Raw genomic sequence first — 14,978 nt, forward strand, 5'->3', positions numbered from 1 at the left:
CCCGCCCCCCCCCCATCTATGCAACATTTTATTCAATCAATGTACACTTTTGTGCTAATTAAAAATCTCTTGCATCTTTCCTGAGGTTGCTGACAGATCTTGATACAGGTAGTACAGCTATGTTGGAGTCAAAAAGTTTTCTATAAATGGGACAGCAGTGAAGTTAACTTCCTGGCCCCAGAAAGTAGAACAACCATTTCCAACCAGGATGCTGCAGCACCCTCAGATGCCCTGATATTCTTTCAAGGATGTCGCAGAATCTCATGCAATGTTGGCACTGTTATGTGTGCAAACATGATTCACAAGCTAAACCCAGAGATTTCAAAGAGGAATCCATAGTGTTTAAAACATTCTGATCTGTTGTGGTCTTTCTGAGTTCTTTGCAACAGAAGAATTGCTCTATTTTTTCTTTAGTCAAAAAATGAGAGAAAACAAACAGATAGCATTTTCCAAAGGGTGCCTTAATTCTAGCAAGGGGTGACTTGAGTCTAACATGTTGAGAACCACTGAACTAGAAGGTCTAGGGTAACCAGCACAGTCTGGTGAGAAGCAGTATCTAGTTCCCACAGCAATAAGGTACATAAAGAAAAAGTAGGTTCTGATACAGAATATATGCAAATGAATTGGAAATATGTGAAACTCCGTATGTATGACTTCGTTCTGATCAGTCAAACAGCTCACCTGGCACTGGCAGTGATCCTTGATTAGAAGTAGACCAGTGTTACACACCTATAATGCTAAAGGATTGCTAAAGCATAATCAACCCAAAGTGAACATGGATTATGCCTCACACCATTCAATTTAACTAAAATCTAACTTTATTAGTACATTAAATGTACTAAGATTTTCTACACTGAGAGACAGAAAAACACTTAGTTCAATGGTCCCACCCAATCCCAGATATTACTCCACTTCGCAGAAAAGGTAGCCAATCAGTTCCTGAAAGTAGAGGGTGGCCATCTGTTGGTAATGGCTGTTTTTCAGTCCAGATGTTGTTGAGCAATGACGCACACACAATTCCTTGTTGCCTCCCTTTTATGCTTTTTCTTTAACTTCACTCCTCTGTTGACCCTTCATTTCCAGGTACCATTGATTTCTTTCCCTGCGATCATCATACTATTCATGTTCCTATCCCGTCAACACATTCCTTTGTTCCAACAAACCCATCACATGCACACATCTTAATTTGGTCTCTTATCAGTGTCTTAATTTGGGCATGCCCCAGACTCCTCATTTGGTCTGTCCATCAAAACCAGAAATTCCAAGAGCTCTGCAGTTGGGCATTGTCCAGTCAGTCCCCTCTTATCGCCCTTCATTAACATATCCAATCATATCATCGCTCTGATTTAGTCAGTTACTGCCAAGTTCAGTTAATTTGAGCTAGTAACAAGGCTCACACTATACATGCCTATGTTGTTAACACTGGAATATAAGCTCCCTGTGAAAGTGAGCTCAAGGCTATTAGCTGATAGTGCAGCTACAAAGTGCAAAAGAAAAGTTCAAAGAATAATAACGCTATACAAAAACTTAAGCAATGGTTAAATAAGGCTGAATATAAAATAGAAGTTAAAATACTACTACAATTCACCACTCAAGCAGGTGCAACTAAAGCTAAATGTGACATGCTACCCTAACACCAGGGTGCTCTTACTGTAAACGTAAGTTTGAGAATACTTAAAATTCATTTTCCAGAAATACATGAAATCAGCTTTCTGCAAACATTTTCTGCCAGTACAAATCGATCATGGGATGTTTGCAGAAAACAAACACAAAAGGTCACAAACGTGACAGAAAGAAATTCATTTTAAAATGAGAATGAATATTTACAGGAGGGATTCCCCCTTCATGGGCGCATCCAGACAAGCATGCATGTGTGGTTTGCAGTGCTGCAAACCGTACACACCACACATGCATGCATTCACTGTGCTGCTAATTAGCAGTGCAGCAGGGTTTTTTCAACTAGGATCTCCCAGTGTCAAAAAAAAACACACCAGAAAAAAAGCAGGGCAGCGCACATGGCAGCAATGTGCACCACCCAAAACCGGAGCCTATGCCAACCAGGCTCCATATACCCGGATCACTGCCACTGCTTCACTGGGAGTCCCCCAGGGACTCAGTAAGGCTGCTGGGGCCAGCACCTGGGCCCACTTGCAGCATTTTTCCCTGCACTAACCCCACAAACAGGGGAATGCACAAGGGCAAAAAACAGCAGCACAAATGTGTGCTGCTGCTTTTTTCCCTGTGGCAACCACAGGCCCCTGCTCATTGGGACATGGCCCATGTGTACCCACAAGGGGACCAAATTATGGTTGCACTGGCAAACTTGTGTCTCACATTTCTTAACTTTTGACTGCTTGACTTTTTAATCTTCACATTCTTCCAACCTAGTTTTGTTTAAGTAGATTATGAACAGGGACAGACACACACACACACACACACACACACACACACACACACACACACACACACACAGAGGTATATTGGGTTTAATATTAAAAAGGATCTATATTGAGTGCTATATTAGATCTATATTTTTAAATATTATTTAGTTTGCAATATGATTCACACAACCATTAAGAAATGTCACTACTAAGATTAAGTCTGTCCTAGTGCATATGCCTTGTGATGTAATCATTATGTGAATATGTTTTTGTTTGTTTTTTTTAACAGGATTCCTGCCTCATTCAGGACACAGAATGGGCAGCAGTTATTTAATAATTCATGTTCTTCCCATTATCCAGTGTGTGGCCCCAAACCTTATTTTCTGAGCCCCATTCAACCCCTGTTGAGACAAGATTATTAATACCCTCATTCACCTTTGTAAAGCATTTATTGCTATAGCATTTGAGCATTTCACAAGTATTAATTAATCAATTAATTAATTTTCACAACTCCTCTCTGAAAGGAGGGAAAATTATTATTCCCATTTTTTCAGATGAGAACTGAGGCACAAAGAGATTAAGATCAAAAGTATCTATTAATCTTGCATGCCCATTATGAGACACTGAGAACCTGATTTATCAGAGTATTTGGCATTATACAACACTTTCTTTGTTCAGAGCACAGCTCCCCCTAACCACAGTTGCAACTATGAACATTCAGTGCTTCTGCACATCAGACCTCAGGATCTTAAGTCAGGTACCCACAAAAAAAGGAACACCATTAAATAAAAAAAGGAAAAGGTGCGAAGTGCTTTAATTAGAGCGGCTCTCGGGAACCACTCTAATCAAAGCACTCACAGCATTTTGTATATTCAGTTTCCCATCCTTCAGAATGCTGGCAGATATATTTTAACTAAAGCTCTTTCAACAAGCTTTAGTTAAAGCACCCCAGCTGCCATTTTGAAGCACAAAGACACTAAATACACATGATGCTGAAGCTGCTGGAGCATGTTAATTAGCATGCTCCAGCAGACTTGATTAATCAAGTCTACTCCAACATATCCTTATTAGCATGTGTCAGAACAGGCATCAGGCATATGTATAGGTGCCCATATGTTTTAATAAAAATGTATACAGAATATCTTTCAGACTCTCCAACTGCTCCACTTACACCAGAATCAGTTGGTCACCACTTCTCTGTAGTCACCTGGGACAACACAGCAGCTTTACCCCATCTCACAACACCATTATACAACTGCTTAGGACAGCAAACACATACCATACAGCAGAGGTTCCCAAACTGTGGTACACATGCTGCTGGAGGTACAAAAGATATTTCTGGGGGATACACGGGAGAAATTGTGCAATAGCAGATTTAATTTTAATTATAATAATAATTGGCATTTAAGGGGTTAAAATATAAAACCTCTGCTGGTAGGGGTACACAGGCAGCTGGTAAATCTGGAAAGGGGTATGCAATACCAAAAAAGTGTGGGAACCTCTGTTGTGCAGAAATGAAACTGTAGCAAAATGTAAGTAGGTAGAATATAGCTTGACCTGGCTAATGTTTGACCTAGACACTGGTGCTTTTCACACCTCAAATGAAAAACTCTGCTGCATGCTGCCTCCTAGCAATACTACATATAAAGGTATTGTTTTAATACTACCTTCCGGCTAGGGTATCCTGGAATATCTTTGGAAGTTTCCCCACCCCCACCACCCCTCAAAAAACTAACCAAGCCTAATCTTGCTTAGCCTCTGAAGGCTGACAAGAGCATACTGAATTGTAGCAAGCATACAGCCCATAACAAAACCAAAACAAATTTGTAAAAACAAATCGAAATAAACTGGGAGCAGAAAAAAATAAAGGTTGTTAAGAGCCAGGCTGTAGAATTGTTAATAACACTACTTAGCACCGCAGGTTATCCCTGTGAAGTCAAATGGACAGCTTCTGAAAGGAAGTGTTTGCTCATGTGCTTGAGGGTCCTAACTCAGTACGGCGTATTCAGGCAACTCGAGCAACACAGGCAGAAGTTAGCCTGAATGCCTCCTAGGACACAGCACACAAGGACCATAACACTTCCAGCCACACGGGGGGACAACATGTTCCCTAATCCGCACCACCCCATGATTCCTGGTAAGATACCTGAAGATACATGATCCTCTTCCCCATCCAACTCTACCTATTTTAAGTCTCACTCTCATGTGGAGATTCTTTGAGGTCAAGCCATGCCCCAAAACCAAGAAGTGAAATGGAGGATTAGAAAGGATTACAAATGTGCTGTTCGTTTGTAAACCTTGAAGCTGGAGATGATACCAAAATACCATGCTGCAACCAAACTCAACATACTTCTTGGATGCTCAGATTTCAAGCCAAGCTCTACCTTTAAGCACTGTCTATGACATTCATCTTTGTGATGGAATGAACCCAAATCTAAGATCCAAATTTCCCAAGCTTCTCAAAGTCTGTATCTGAATGTAGTGGCCTATCTGAATGATATGAATATCTCTACTTACATTCTGTCTGGAAAATCCCTTTGGGGGTTTCTAAGAGTAGGTCTGGGACAACAAATTCCTTATAGAAAACTGTTAATTATTTGTTTGAACAGAAGACCAAATCCTGGTGTTCCCACTCAGGCAAATTTCCCACTGGAATCAGGAAAGTGTTTCACCAGAGAAGTAGCACTTAGCCCAGAAGGTCTTATTAGCATCACTGCAAATGCTTACAGTGTAGCATATCAGTTGAGGAGCAGGCAGCTTATTTTAAGAACAGACCAGAACTCATCTACATTCCACCAATGCTGGGCAATCCTGACTTATTTCAGGCGTGGTATGGTGCCTCTTCTTCAGCAGTCACTAATTTTTCTTTATGCCCACTGCTCATTTATCACCTGACCCAGAGCTCTCTGAATGCAATGAAACTCTTTCCATTAAGTTCAGTCAGCTTTGGATCAGGTCCTTGAGCTATGTATGGCAGGAATATTTCTGACTTTCCCCTTCAAGTAATTAAGGCTTTCTTTGTAATTGATTTCGTTCAGTCTTATTAATGGAAACAGACAGATTTTCTGTTTCAGTAGGTTTTGTATTGGAATGGTAGGTTTGCTTCTCCTAGGACTGAGATCAGGCATGATCTTATGGTTGCTATAAGGGACTGAGAAGTGGTTCATCACTGTGGCTTAGTGCTGCAATTTTTCTCTCTTTTCTTACTTGTGAATATTCTGTTTTGAACCATGCTGACAACAGCCACAGCCAGTTCTGAAAATCAAAAACCTGAGTCAGAGCTCTTCTGAGCAAATGAATGTGCTCATCTTTATTTAAGGCAATCAATCTGCTACCTCCACGTATAACTAAAGATATAAAACTCTCTGGAGCCTAGTTCCTGCAAGGAGCTGAAAGCCCTCTGCAGTCATTAACATAGCATCTCCCAGCAGGTATTCAGCACCTCAGAGCATCAGACCTTCAGTTCAGTGAGGGGGTCCACACCTCCAGTCTAATTTCTGACTGTAATCAATACATCTGTCCACCAAAACACAGAAAGAGTAGATCAGACATGATCTCTCTTTGCGGCAGGTAGCTGGATATTCCATTATTTGGTGATCAGGGTGGCTTAGCAGCACCCCTGGATTGAGTCCCTGTTCTGTTGAGCATATCAGGTGGTAACCAGCAGAAACTGCTGTTTCTAGATTTGTTGCTCCACTCTGACTTTGAACTCAGATTCTGAGTAACAGGAGATCCTTCAGAATCTAGAAGACTCAGAAATGTTGTCCAGTAGCTTTTTCCACCACAGCACTTCCTTTGTAATTATTGGTGACATGGAAATGCAAGAAACTGAGAGAGAACTGACAACAAAAGGTTTGCATATAACCAACTCTGAAACAGCCTACAATATGGGCAGATGCTGTGCTAGTGTCTCAAAGTTACCACAAGTATTAGCGATGGAATAATCACCATCTAGTGGTATATGAAGGCATTTCACTTTCCCTAGTCTCAGTTGTTTCTTTGGTTTATTGAACTAGGTTCAAAACAACCCCATTATTATCTGAGCACTCTTGGCACTTTTTTCCAGGTGTGTTCGGCTGAACACAGCAGATTGCAGCATTCCTAAAGGATGCAAACTGTGACAGGGACAACTCCAGTCAGAAGCTGCTTCTTCAATATTTGAAGATTGAATTGGGGAGAAATTAACAAAAGTTAGAGTGTTTGGAGTTTGAAGGTATGTGAGATTTCTGCTCTGCTGCAGAATTTTTAGCATCAAAGAACTGAATGCAACATCTATTTCCCCATTTCTGTGCCCCTACCAGAATCTCTAAAAGCCCCACCATAGCCTTAATTCACGTGTGCCAGCAGGAGACTATTTGTTTTCCCATGTTTTCATCATGCAAGGAACACAGATTGAACACAGGAAATCCAGGTGATGATTGACAAGTAGCCAGATGCATTACTAAACACAGACAAAGTAGCTAATGAATCCTAGAGTTGAAATGACAGGACAAGTTACATGGCTACCTCAGATAGAGGCTAGTAAGAACTTGTCCTACAGATGGGGCTAAACAGTGGTTTAACAACAACCAAAACCAGCTACTTGGAAAGCAGAGACAGAACTTTATGCTGTCTGAAACAGGGGCAAAAATGTAAGAGCTTCCTAAAAAATATATCTGGGCCATATTTCTCATAACTCCACAAATAACCTGCAGATGCAATACCCAGTGATACACAGAAATCACGGTTGTGTCTGGACATGTAGCCAGATAGACAACTAACTGGCCATTTACTTGTGCAAAACATCCAGTTTGGGTACAAATGCACAATAACAGTCCATGTGCACCCCAAATACTGTGCAATTTTGAAATTGCAGTCCTTGGTATCTGCAAACCCTGCCATAAACCTAGTAAGAACATCCAATACAGACTCCAAACACTTTAAACGTGTGATCCAACTGCAACATCAACTGCAACTTCATCCCCAAAACATTTTATATTCTGTGAGCAGCAACTACTTATCTATTTCTTGGTTTAATGTACACATCTTTAAGACACCTATGTACTTCTTTGAACACAGTTCAGTTTGGCACCCCCTTTTGTTTGTTATTTTCCCTAGTTAGATCATAAGTATTAAGTGTTGCATGATTTCAAGCAAAAGTGAGCCTACAGCCCAGAAGCGTGCACTTGGAAAGCTTGGGCAGCTGACAATAGTACCTGCTCTGGTTTGATGGGTTCAGTCGTTGTGAAAATGTCAGAATAATGTTGCCTCTCGAAGACTCGATCCAACACTTCTAACTGCTGCTGAGTGAAAAGATCTCCTCGCATCTGCTTCCGAAGGAAATCTCTACCCGGGAGGGAATGGCCATTTGGTACTGGAGATTCCTGAATACCTTTCAAAAAGGACAAAATATACAGAAGAATAAAAAGGAATTACAAGCACAGACATAACACTGAAGCATCTTGCTTTGTTCTACTGTGTCTTTTGATTACATGTGGGTATCAGTATGTTAAAAGGACAAAAGAGACTCTCCAGGGTTAAGAGCAAGTTGTATTGGTGCAGAAGATACTCTGTTGTGTATTTTCTGACAACAGATCTTTAGCACAATGTGTTAAGCACATTGTGTCACTACTTTTGCATGTGGTCATAAGATGCTGTAAAAACTTGCACCAAAAGGTATAAATTGACATTTTCTGGTAGAAGGTGCCTTTATCCTGATACTTAGCAACACACGGTACAGGGGTCTGAAGACAAAACAGAACGCACAGTATCTATTTGACACCACAGCCAAACTGACTCTCATCTTTAACTATTTGAAAAGTCATTTTCTATGCTCAGAACGACAAATGTGGGTTGCTCTCGTTGTTACCATATTTATAATTCCTACAGTTTCAGAGCTGCAATGAACAGCAGCAGAACTGCTATGTAATTTGTTGTACTAAGCAAATTGCAATAGGCCTGCATTTTTTCAGTTCCTCAGTCACACACACACAAAAATATATGTCTCATTGCTTCCTCCATCAGTACTGTATAGGTGTCACAGACAGACTGCAAGCATAATTTTTCACTGATGACTTTCAATCTCGTACTTAGGTTTGCAATCTAATCCATTCATAGCAATGGGGTAGGAAGGCCAAGAAGAAACCTAGCTGCACTCAGCACTACCTTTTGCAGGCAGGCAATCCCAGAACCACTAGCACTGACCATTGGAAGCCGTACTACCAAAGGGTGCACTGCCACTGGCCAGCAGAAATCCTGACTACACCCTCATGGGGTCTGGCATGCTTGCCTTGCGGGCTCCTGCCTCACAATCCAGCCTTGGGACCAGTCCAGCCTTTTCATCTTCACTGTATCTGATGGCAGTAATAGAAAGTTAGATTTGTCAGGATCAAGGTGGGTTTTCAGGGTCAATCCATTTGGCAGACACCGGCTAAATTCTTTAGCCATACTGACAGGCAAAAGATTCAAAACCAATGTGTCAGTCCCCAAAAATCACAAAAAATATTTAACATTTAATAAGCTCTGGGTTGTTCTTATTTGCATTTTTGGTTTCTGAGGCTTTAAAGTGGACTCAGTTGCCTTTTCAAGTTTTTCCCTGCCACCATGTGGACTAGACATGTACTTCTTTTATGAAATGGAACCTGAGGTTCTCCAATATTCATGTGATTCCAGAAGCTGGGATGTTAGGGGGAAAACACCAGATATTATGAATCTTGCAATGAAATTGTGAGGGCTGTCCACTCTGGGTTACCAAGAAAACTGAGCAAATTTGAAGCAACGGAACAGGTATTAGTGATGGTTTGGAGCTATATAAAGTGAATACACTCTATAAGGCAAGAGTTTATCTATAGTTAAGATGATTTCCCTCATGAAAGTCATCAGCAATACTACACATTGGCAATTGTTGCTACAGGTTCTGTATCAATTAAATTTTCTGATGGCAAGAGTCTCTTCAATAAATCCTCTTCTTGTAAGCCCCAGGCCTGCCTCCCCCCTTGCTCCCACCATTGAAGTCCGTAAGAATATAATAAAAGAAAATAAGAATTTCCATATTGGGTGCATCCAGATGAGCATGCACATGCAGGGGTGTGCATTTGCTGTGGCACAAAAATAGCAGTGGCACCCTCTTCTTGTAAGCCCATGAACATGGGGTTAGTGCAGGACAAAATGCTCCACTTCAGGAAAATGGCCATTTTCTGGCCCCCAGCATGCTAGAGGAGCTGGGAAACAACTAGAAAAGAGGAGATGCTCTAGCCAGCAGCCAGAGCATCTCCCTGGAGGACTGAGCCTCCATGCCTGCTGATGCACGCTCCTGGAGTGTGTGCCATGCCACTTTTTTTTGCAGAAATTGTTTCTGCCACCAGGATTTCCTGGTGTCAAATTTTGGCACAGTGCTACAAATTAGCAGTCTGGTAAATGGTTGCACATGCGCTGCATGCAGTTTGCTGTGCCTCAGATAACTCTGTGGTGCTGCAAACTGTACATGCGCACATGGATGGAGGCACCCACTGGGCGTGTCCAGATCAGCATGAACATGTGGCATGCAGCACCAGACATGCAGGCATTCCCCACACTGCTACTTTGCGGCATGTGTGGATTTTTCGACCCCAGGAGATCCCGGGGTCAAAAAACCCATGTGTAAAAAAAGCAGGGTGGTATACATGGCAGCAGTGCCTGCCACCCAAAACTGGAGTCTGGCCAGTCAAAGCCACACTCCAGCTACCAGCAAGGCTCCCTGTTGCAGGACAGCCATGGCTGCATCTCCTGGAGGCTCTCAGGACCCCAAATAAGGCTGCTGAGGCCAGCACAGTTGATGGTCCCAGCCTCGCCTACCCCACCTGGGGCAACATGCCACGCTCTAGAGTGTGCATGGCACAGGCATTCCCCAGAGACAGGTAGCAGCAACACAATGTGTACCACTGCTACTTGTACCCAGGGAAACGCATGTTCCCACTTGTGGGGATATGCCCACTGAGTCCAAACTTCCTAGTTACCAACCATCATACAGTAATGGATGTCCTGAGCCTGAGGTTCTATCTATGACTATGGTGTTTCCATACCCCAACCTGGGTCTATCCTCTGTAAACTTGTTTAATCTCACTTTTAGCCTGATTATACGATTGGCCTCCGTGATGTCTTGTGGTGGTGATCACCACAGATTGGTCTTGTCTACTTTTTCTATATAATTTGTGGTTTCATAGGTCTCTATCATATACCCCCCCTCCCCGCCATCTTTTTTACATTAGATTCTATATCACCTATTGAGCATCTAAGTGGACACAGGCACCTAAGTGCAATTCTGTTCCACCCAGTTTGAGTCATGAAAATCCATTAATGCAACTAATTCTGTAATAGTCTTTAGGGTAGGATGACAGTGTGAGTTACAAAAAAAGCAGGAAGGAGAACCCACACACCTTTTGCATTAATAGTTTTTCAGGGACTTGAGCAGGGTGAAACTGAATCATACTTAGACACCTACATCCACTTAAGTGCCTAGCAGTTAGAATAGAATCTGGCCCCTAGTCTTTTCAGACTCTCCTCCTAGGAGATCTTGGAGTCCTGGGGAAAGATCATTATGAAGTTGTGGGAGACAGACCAGGTACCAGAGGACTGGAAAAGAGCCAGTGTAGTGCCCTTGCCTTTAAAAAAAGGCAAGGAGGACCCAGGAAATTACATGCTGGTTAGCTTCATCTCAATGCCTGGGAAGTTGCTGGAGCATATCCTAAGAAGAACTATTTGCAAGCATCTGGAGGAGAAAAGGCTGATCACAAGCATCCAGCATGGATTTCTGAAAAACAAATCATGTCAAACAAACTTGATCTCCTTCTTTGACAAAGTAATTGCTTGGGTGGATGAAGGGAATGCGGTAGATATAGTGTAGCTGAACTTCAGCAAGGCTTTTGACCAGGTCCTGCATGACCTTCTCAAAAACAAATTGGAGAAATATGGGCTGGATAAAACTCCTACAAGGTGGATAGATAACTGGCTCAATAGCCACAAGCAAAGGGTAACTATTAATGGATCCATATCATAATGGCAAGAGGTTTTGATTGCAGTCCCACAGGGACTGGGCCTGGTGCTGTTCAAAGTGTTTATTAACTCAGTACAAGTCCCCAGTGTGATCCAGCTGTACAAAAGGCCAATGCAGTTTTGGGATGCATCAATGGAAGTATAAGTACAAGACATGGGAAGTGATAGTGCCTCTCTACTCAGCACTGACTGGGCCTCATCTGGAGTACTGCATGCAGTTCTTGGCTCCACAATTTTAAGAGGATGTGGAGAAATTAGAAAGGGTCAAGAGGTGGCCAAAAAAGATGATCAGGGGCTTGGAAGGCAAATTATGAGGAGAGGCTAAATAAACTAGGCATGTTCAGGCTGCAGAAAAGATGCTTATGAGTGAACATTATAGCAGTCTTCAAATACTTGAAGGGCTGCCATAAAGAAAAGGAAAACACCTTTTCTCTCTTGCTGCAGAAAGGAGGATGTGAGCCAATGGCTTGAAGTTGCAACAAAATTCATTTAGATTGGATATCCAGAAAAAAATTCTTCACTGTGAGAAAAGTGAGGCAGTGAAATAGACTACCTAGGGAAGTTTTGGACTCTGTCTATCACTGGAGGTCTTTAAGAAGAAGTTGGACAGTCACTGGTTGGGAATGATCTAGGCACAGCTATGCCTGTTTTCTACCATGGGTATTTCCCATGCCTTCTGGGCTTTGCTGGTTGCTCCCACCCCACCCCCCTGCTTCCTTGTTTCTGCTACATGTAAGTGTTATCAAGCCTCCCTATAGGCATTGGGTGTTGGCTATAGCTGAGACTAGGTACTTCAACTGGTGTGTTCTGATTCTCTTGCTAGGAGCAAAGCCAAATGTTCCTGGCTAGAGGGTCTTGCCCCTCTGCTCAGGGTCAGACTGATTGCCGCATTTGGAGTCAGGAAGGAATTTTACCCCATGGTTAAATTAGTACAGAGTGGGAAGGTGGGGCGGCCTTCCTCTGTAATGCGGGGTGTGGCCCTCTGCCCAGGATGTCTTGTGAATATATTGACAACATTTTATAGAAGCAGAACATTGGCTGTTGGGGTTCCCTTGCTTTACCTGTGGCAGGTTAGGGTCGAGTGTTGAGGGTAGTCTTATGTAGAATTTAGAGTATGGTTGTTTGGGATGGCTGGGATAGGGATGACCCTGCCTCAGGCAGGGGTTGGTCTAGATGACCTCTGAGGTCCCTTCCAGCTCTACTTCTCTGTGACTCTATGAGAGATGTTCACTCCCCTGATCATCTTTGTTACCTTTCTCTTTACCTTTCTTCTACCTATACTATATTCAGCGTTGTAGTAGGGCAGAGTGAACAGGGCAATTTTTCCAGGCACTGACTTGGTGGCAGAGGGGCAGGTGCAAAAAAGTAGCTGCTGCTGGTAGCTGTGCAATTGCAATCCCAGTCGTGGTGGCATCTGGAAGTCACCACTGCCCCTGTGCCTTGGGCTGTGTCCCTTTGCTGTTAACTGTATTGTTTTTAAGGTTACCAGAACTGCACTCAGTGTTCCAGGAGTAGGTCCACCATAGATTAGCCTAGTGATGTTTTCTGTTTTGTTTCAGTTTTACTTCTACTGATTCCTAATATTTTATTTACTATCACACATTGGGACAGTGCCTTTAGAGACCTCTTCACAATGACTCCAAGATCTCTTTCCTGACTGGTAATGGCTAAGCCAAAGCCCACTGCTGTATATAGATATTAATTTGTTTTTCTCATGGGTATTACTTTGCACTTCCAATGCTGAATTTTATCTGTCTCTTTGTTGTCCACTCACTCAGATTTGTGAGATCTTTATCTAACTCTTCCCATCTGCTTTGGAGTTGACTACATAAAATAATTTTGTCTCCTCTGCAGACTTTGTCAATTAACTGTTTACTCCCTTTTCCAGATTATTTATGTATTTGCTGAATAGTGCAGATCTTAGCACAGATCCCTGGGATACCTGCTATTTACCATTTTCCATTTGAGAAAAAAACCTTCTAGTCTTACCCTTTATTTCCTATCTTTTAACCAGTTTTCAGTCCATGAGAAGACCAGTCCTCCATGCCAAACTCCCCAGGGTTTACAGCAGTACAACATATGTTGAGAAGTGCTACCGATTTTTTGAATACCCAACTTGAGACAATTTAAAAACAGACTCATTTTCAGAACGTGCTGAGCACCCACACTTAGAAAGCTAGACCTCTTTAAGGTGTCTCAAATACCCAAATCTCCAGGCATTTAAAACCATTAGTTATTTCTGTAAACCTGGTCTAGCATTGCAAACTAATGGGTGCTACAGGACACATGATGGATTTTAGGAAGACAAAACAGGAAAGAAAAATCTTTCTACCATTTAGCTAATGTTTTAAGCCACCACCACTTTTTATTTACCTGTTTAAATATAGTCATTGTGATTTCAATCAGGGTAGCTAACATAGGTTTATGTAACAGTGTTAAGGTCAATTTTATTGCAAAGAGGAAAATCTGAACCTTGTCCTTTGAATAGAATGTCTAAGCATGTGCACAGAAGTGTGAAAAGATACAAAGGTATATAAGGGGAGCAGTGTATCTTTAAATCTTTTTTTTCTATTCCAAATCAAATAATATCTAATAGACCTAGTGCTGGGTTTAGTCAACCATAGCTTATAAAATTAAAATTCTGGTTGCTAGCTGCATGGTAGCAAAAGGCCAGGGAGACCCTGTCTCTGGAGCATGGAAATGCTGGCTTTAAATTTCAGGTTAAACCAACGTTATTCACAATTTGGCACTGAAGTTAAAGCTTTATACAAGTTTGGCCTAAAAGGGGTAAGCAAAGGAGCAAAATGATCTCAGATTAAAAATGACCTGGTAAATTGTCCATTTGTTCCTCATGGTTCCTGCTTTGTTTATATATCCAAAGATCACATGTATAATTAGATCTATTTTTTTTTTTAAATATGGTGCAGCAGATTCATGTTCTTCTGGCAACAGTTGTACCTCTAAGTATCTGCCCTGAGCATATCCATTGATTTTTTTGTGCATGCCTTTGAACTAGGTTGAGCCATATTAATATTAATTCTCATGCAGTGATTTATCTTTGGGATGGGTGTTCCTAAATCAGAATCAAGGCCCCTTTCTCCTAAGTTTTGTACCCAGGATGATGTGGTCCCTGGCCAAAAAGCAGACAAAGCTAAGTGATATAAGAAAGGTAGAAAGAAAGAATGCAATCAAATATACTCAATCTTGCAATATACAGGGTGCTTATATATATATATATATATATATATATAATGGCCAATAGCAGCTATTACTGACTGTTCCTTGACCAGATCAGCACTAGGTAGCTGACTCCTTGTAGTCATCACAGTGGAAGTGCCAAGCAGGGTGTGGAAAAGAAGACGATGCTCATTCAGAGCTCTCTGGGAAGAAAACATGATGAAAGAGGGTGGGGGGCACAACGTGGAAGAAGTATGGAGTTGGCTATGACAGAAGCAAAAAAACAAATTCTCTAGGGTGGTAAAGCCAGCAGAAGAGACAGGAGCTCAGGGCAACACAATTAGAGAGGAGACTGGATAAACAGGCAGAAGCAAAATTATAATGGCTTGGAAACTCCAGGCCTGACTGGAG

The 14,978-nt window shown here is 41.9% G+C and overlaps 1 protein-coding gene across 1 annotated transcript in view; it reads right to left on the minus strand.

The window, feature by feature from the left end:
* Positions 1 to 14,978, minus strand: part of PAX5 (paired box 5) — a 322,087-nt gene that overhangs the window by 187,372 nt on the left and 119,737 nt on the right. Inside the window, exon 6 of the mRNA XM_019516802.1 lies at positions 7,577 to 7,752. Within this exon, the coding sequence (XP_019372347.1) occupies positions 7,577 to 7,752 (176 nt within the window). The remainder of the gene's footprint in view (positions 1 to 7,576; positions 7,753 to 14,978) is intronic.

This window comes from Gavialis gangeticus, unplaced genomic scaffold (genome assembly GCF_001723915.1).
Source record: "Gavialis gangeticus isolate Ggan-Ray unplaced genomic scaffold, GavGan_comp1, whole genome shotgun sequence".
In the NCBI taxonomy this organism is placed as follows: domain Eukaryota; kingdom Metazoa; phylum Chordata; order Crocodylia; family Gavialidae; genus Gavialis; species Gavialis gangeticus.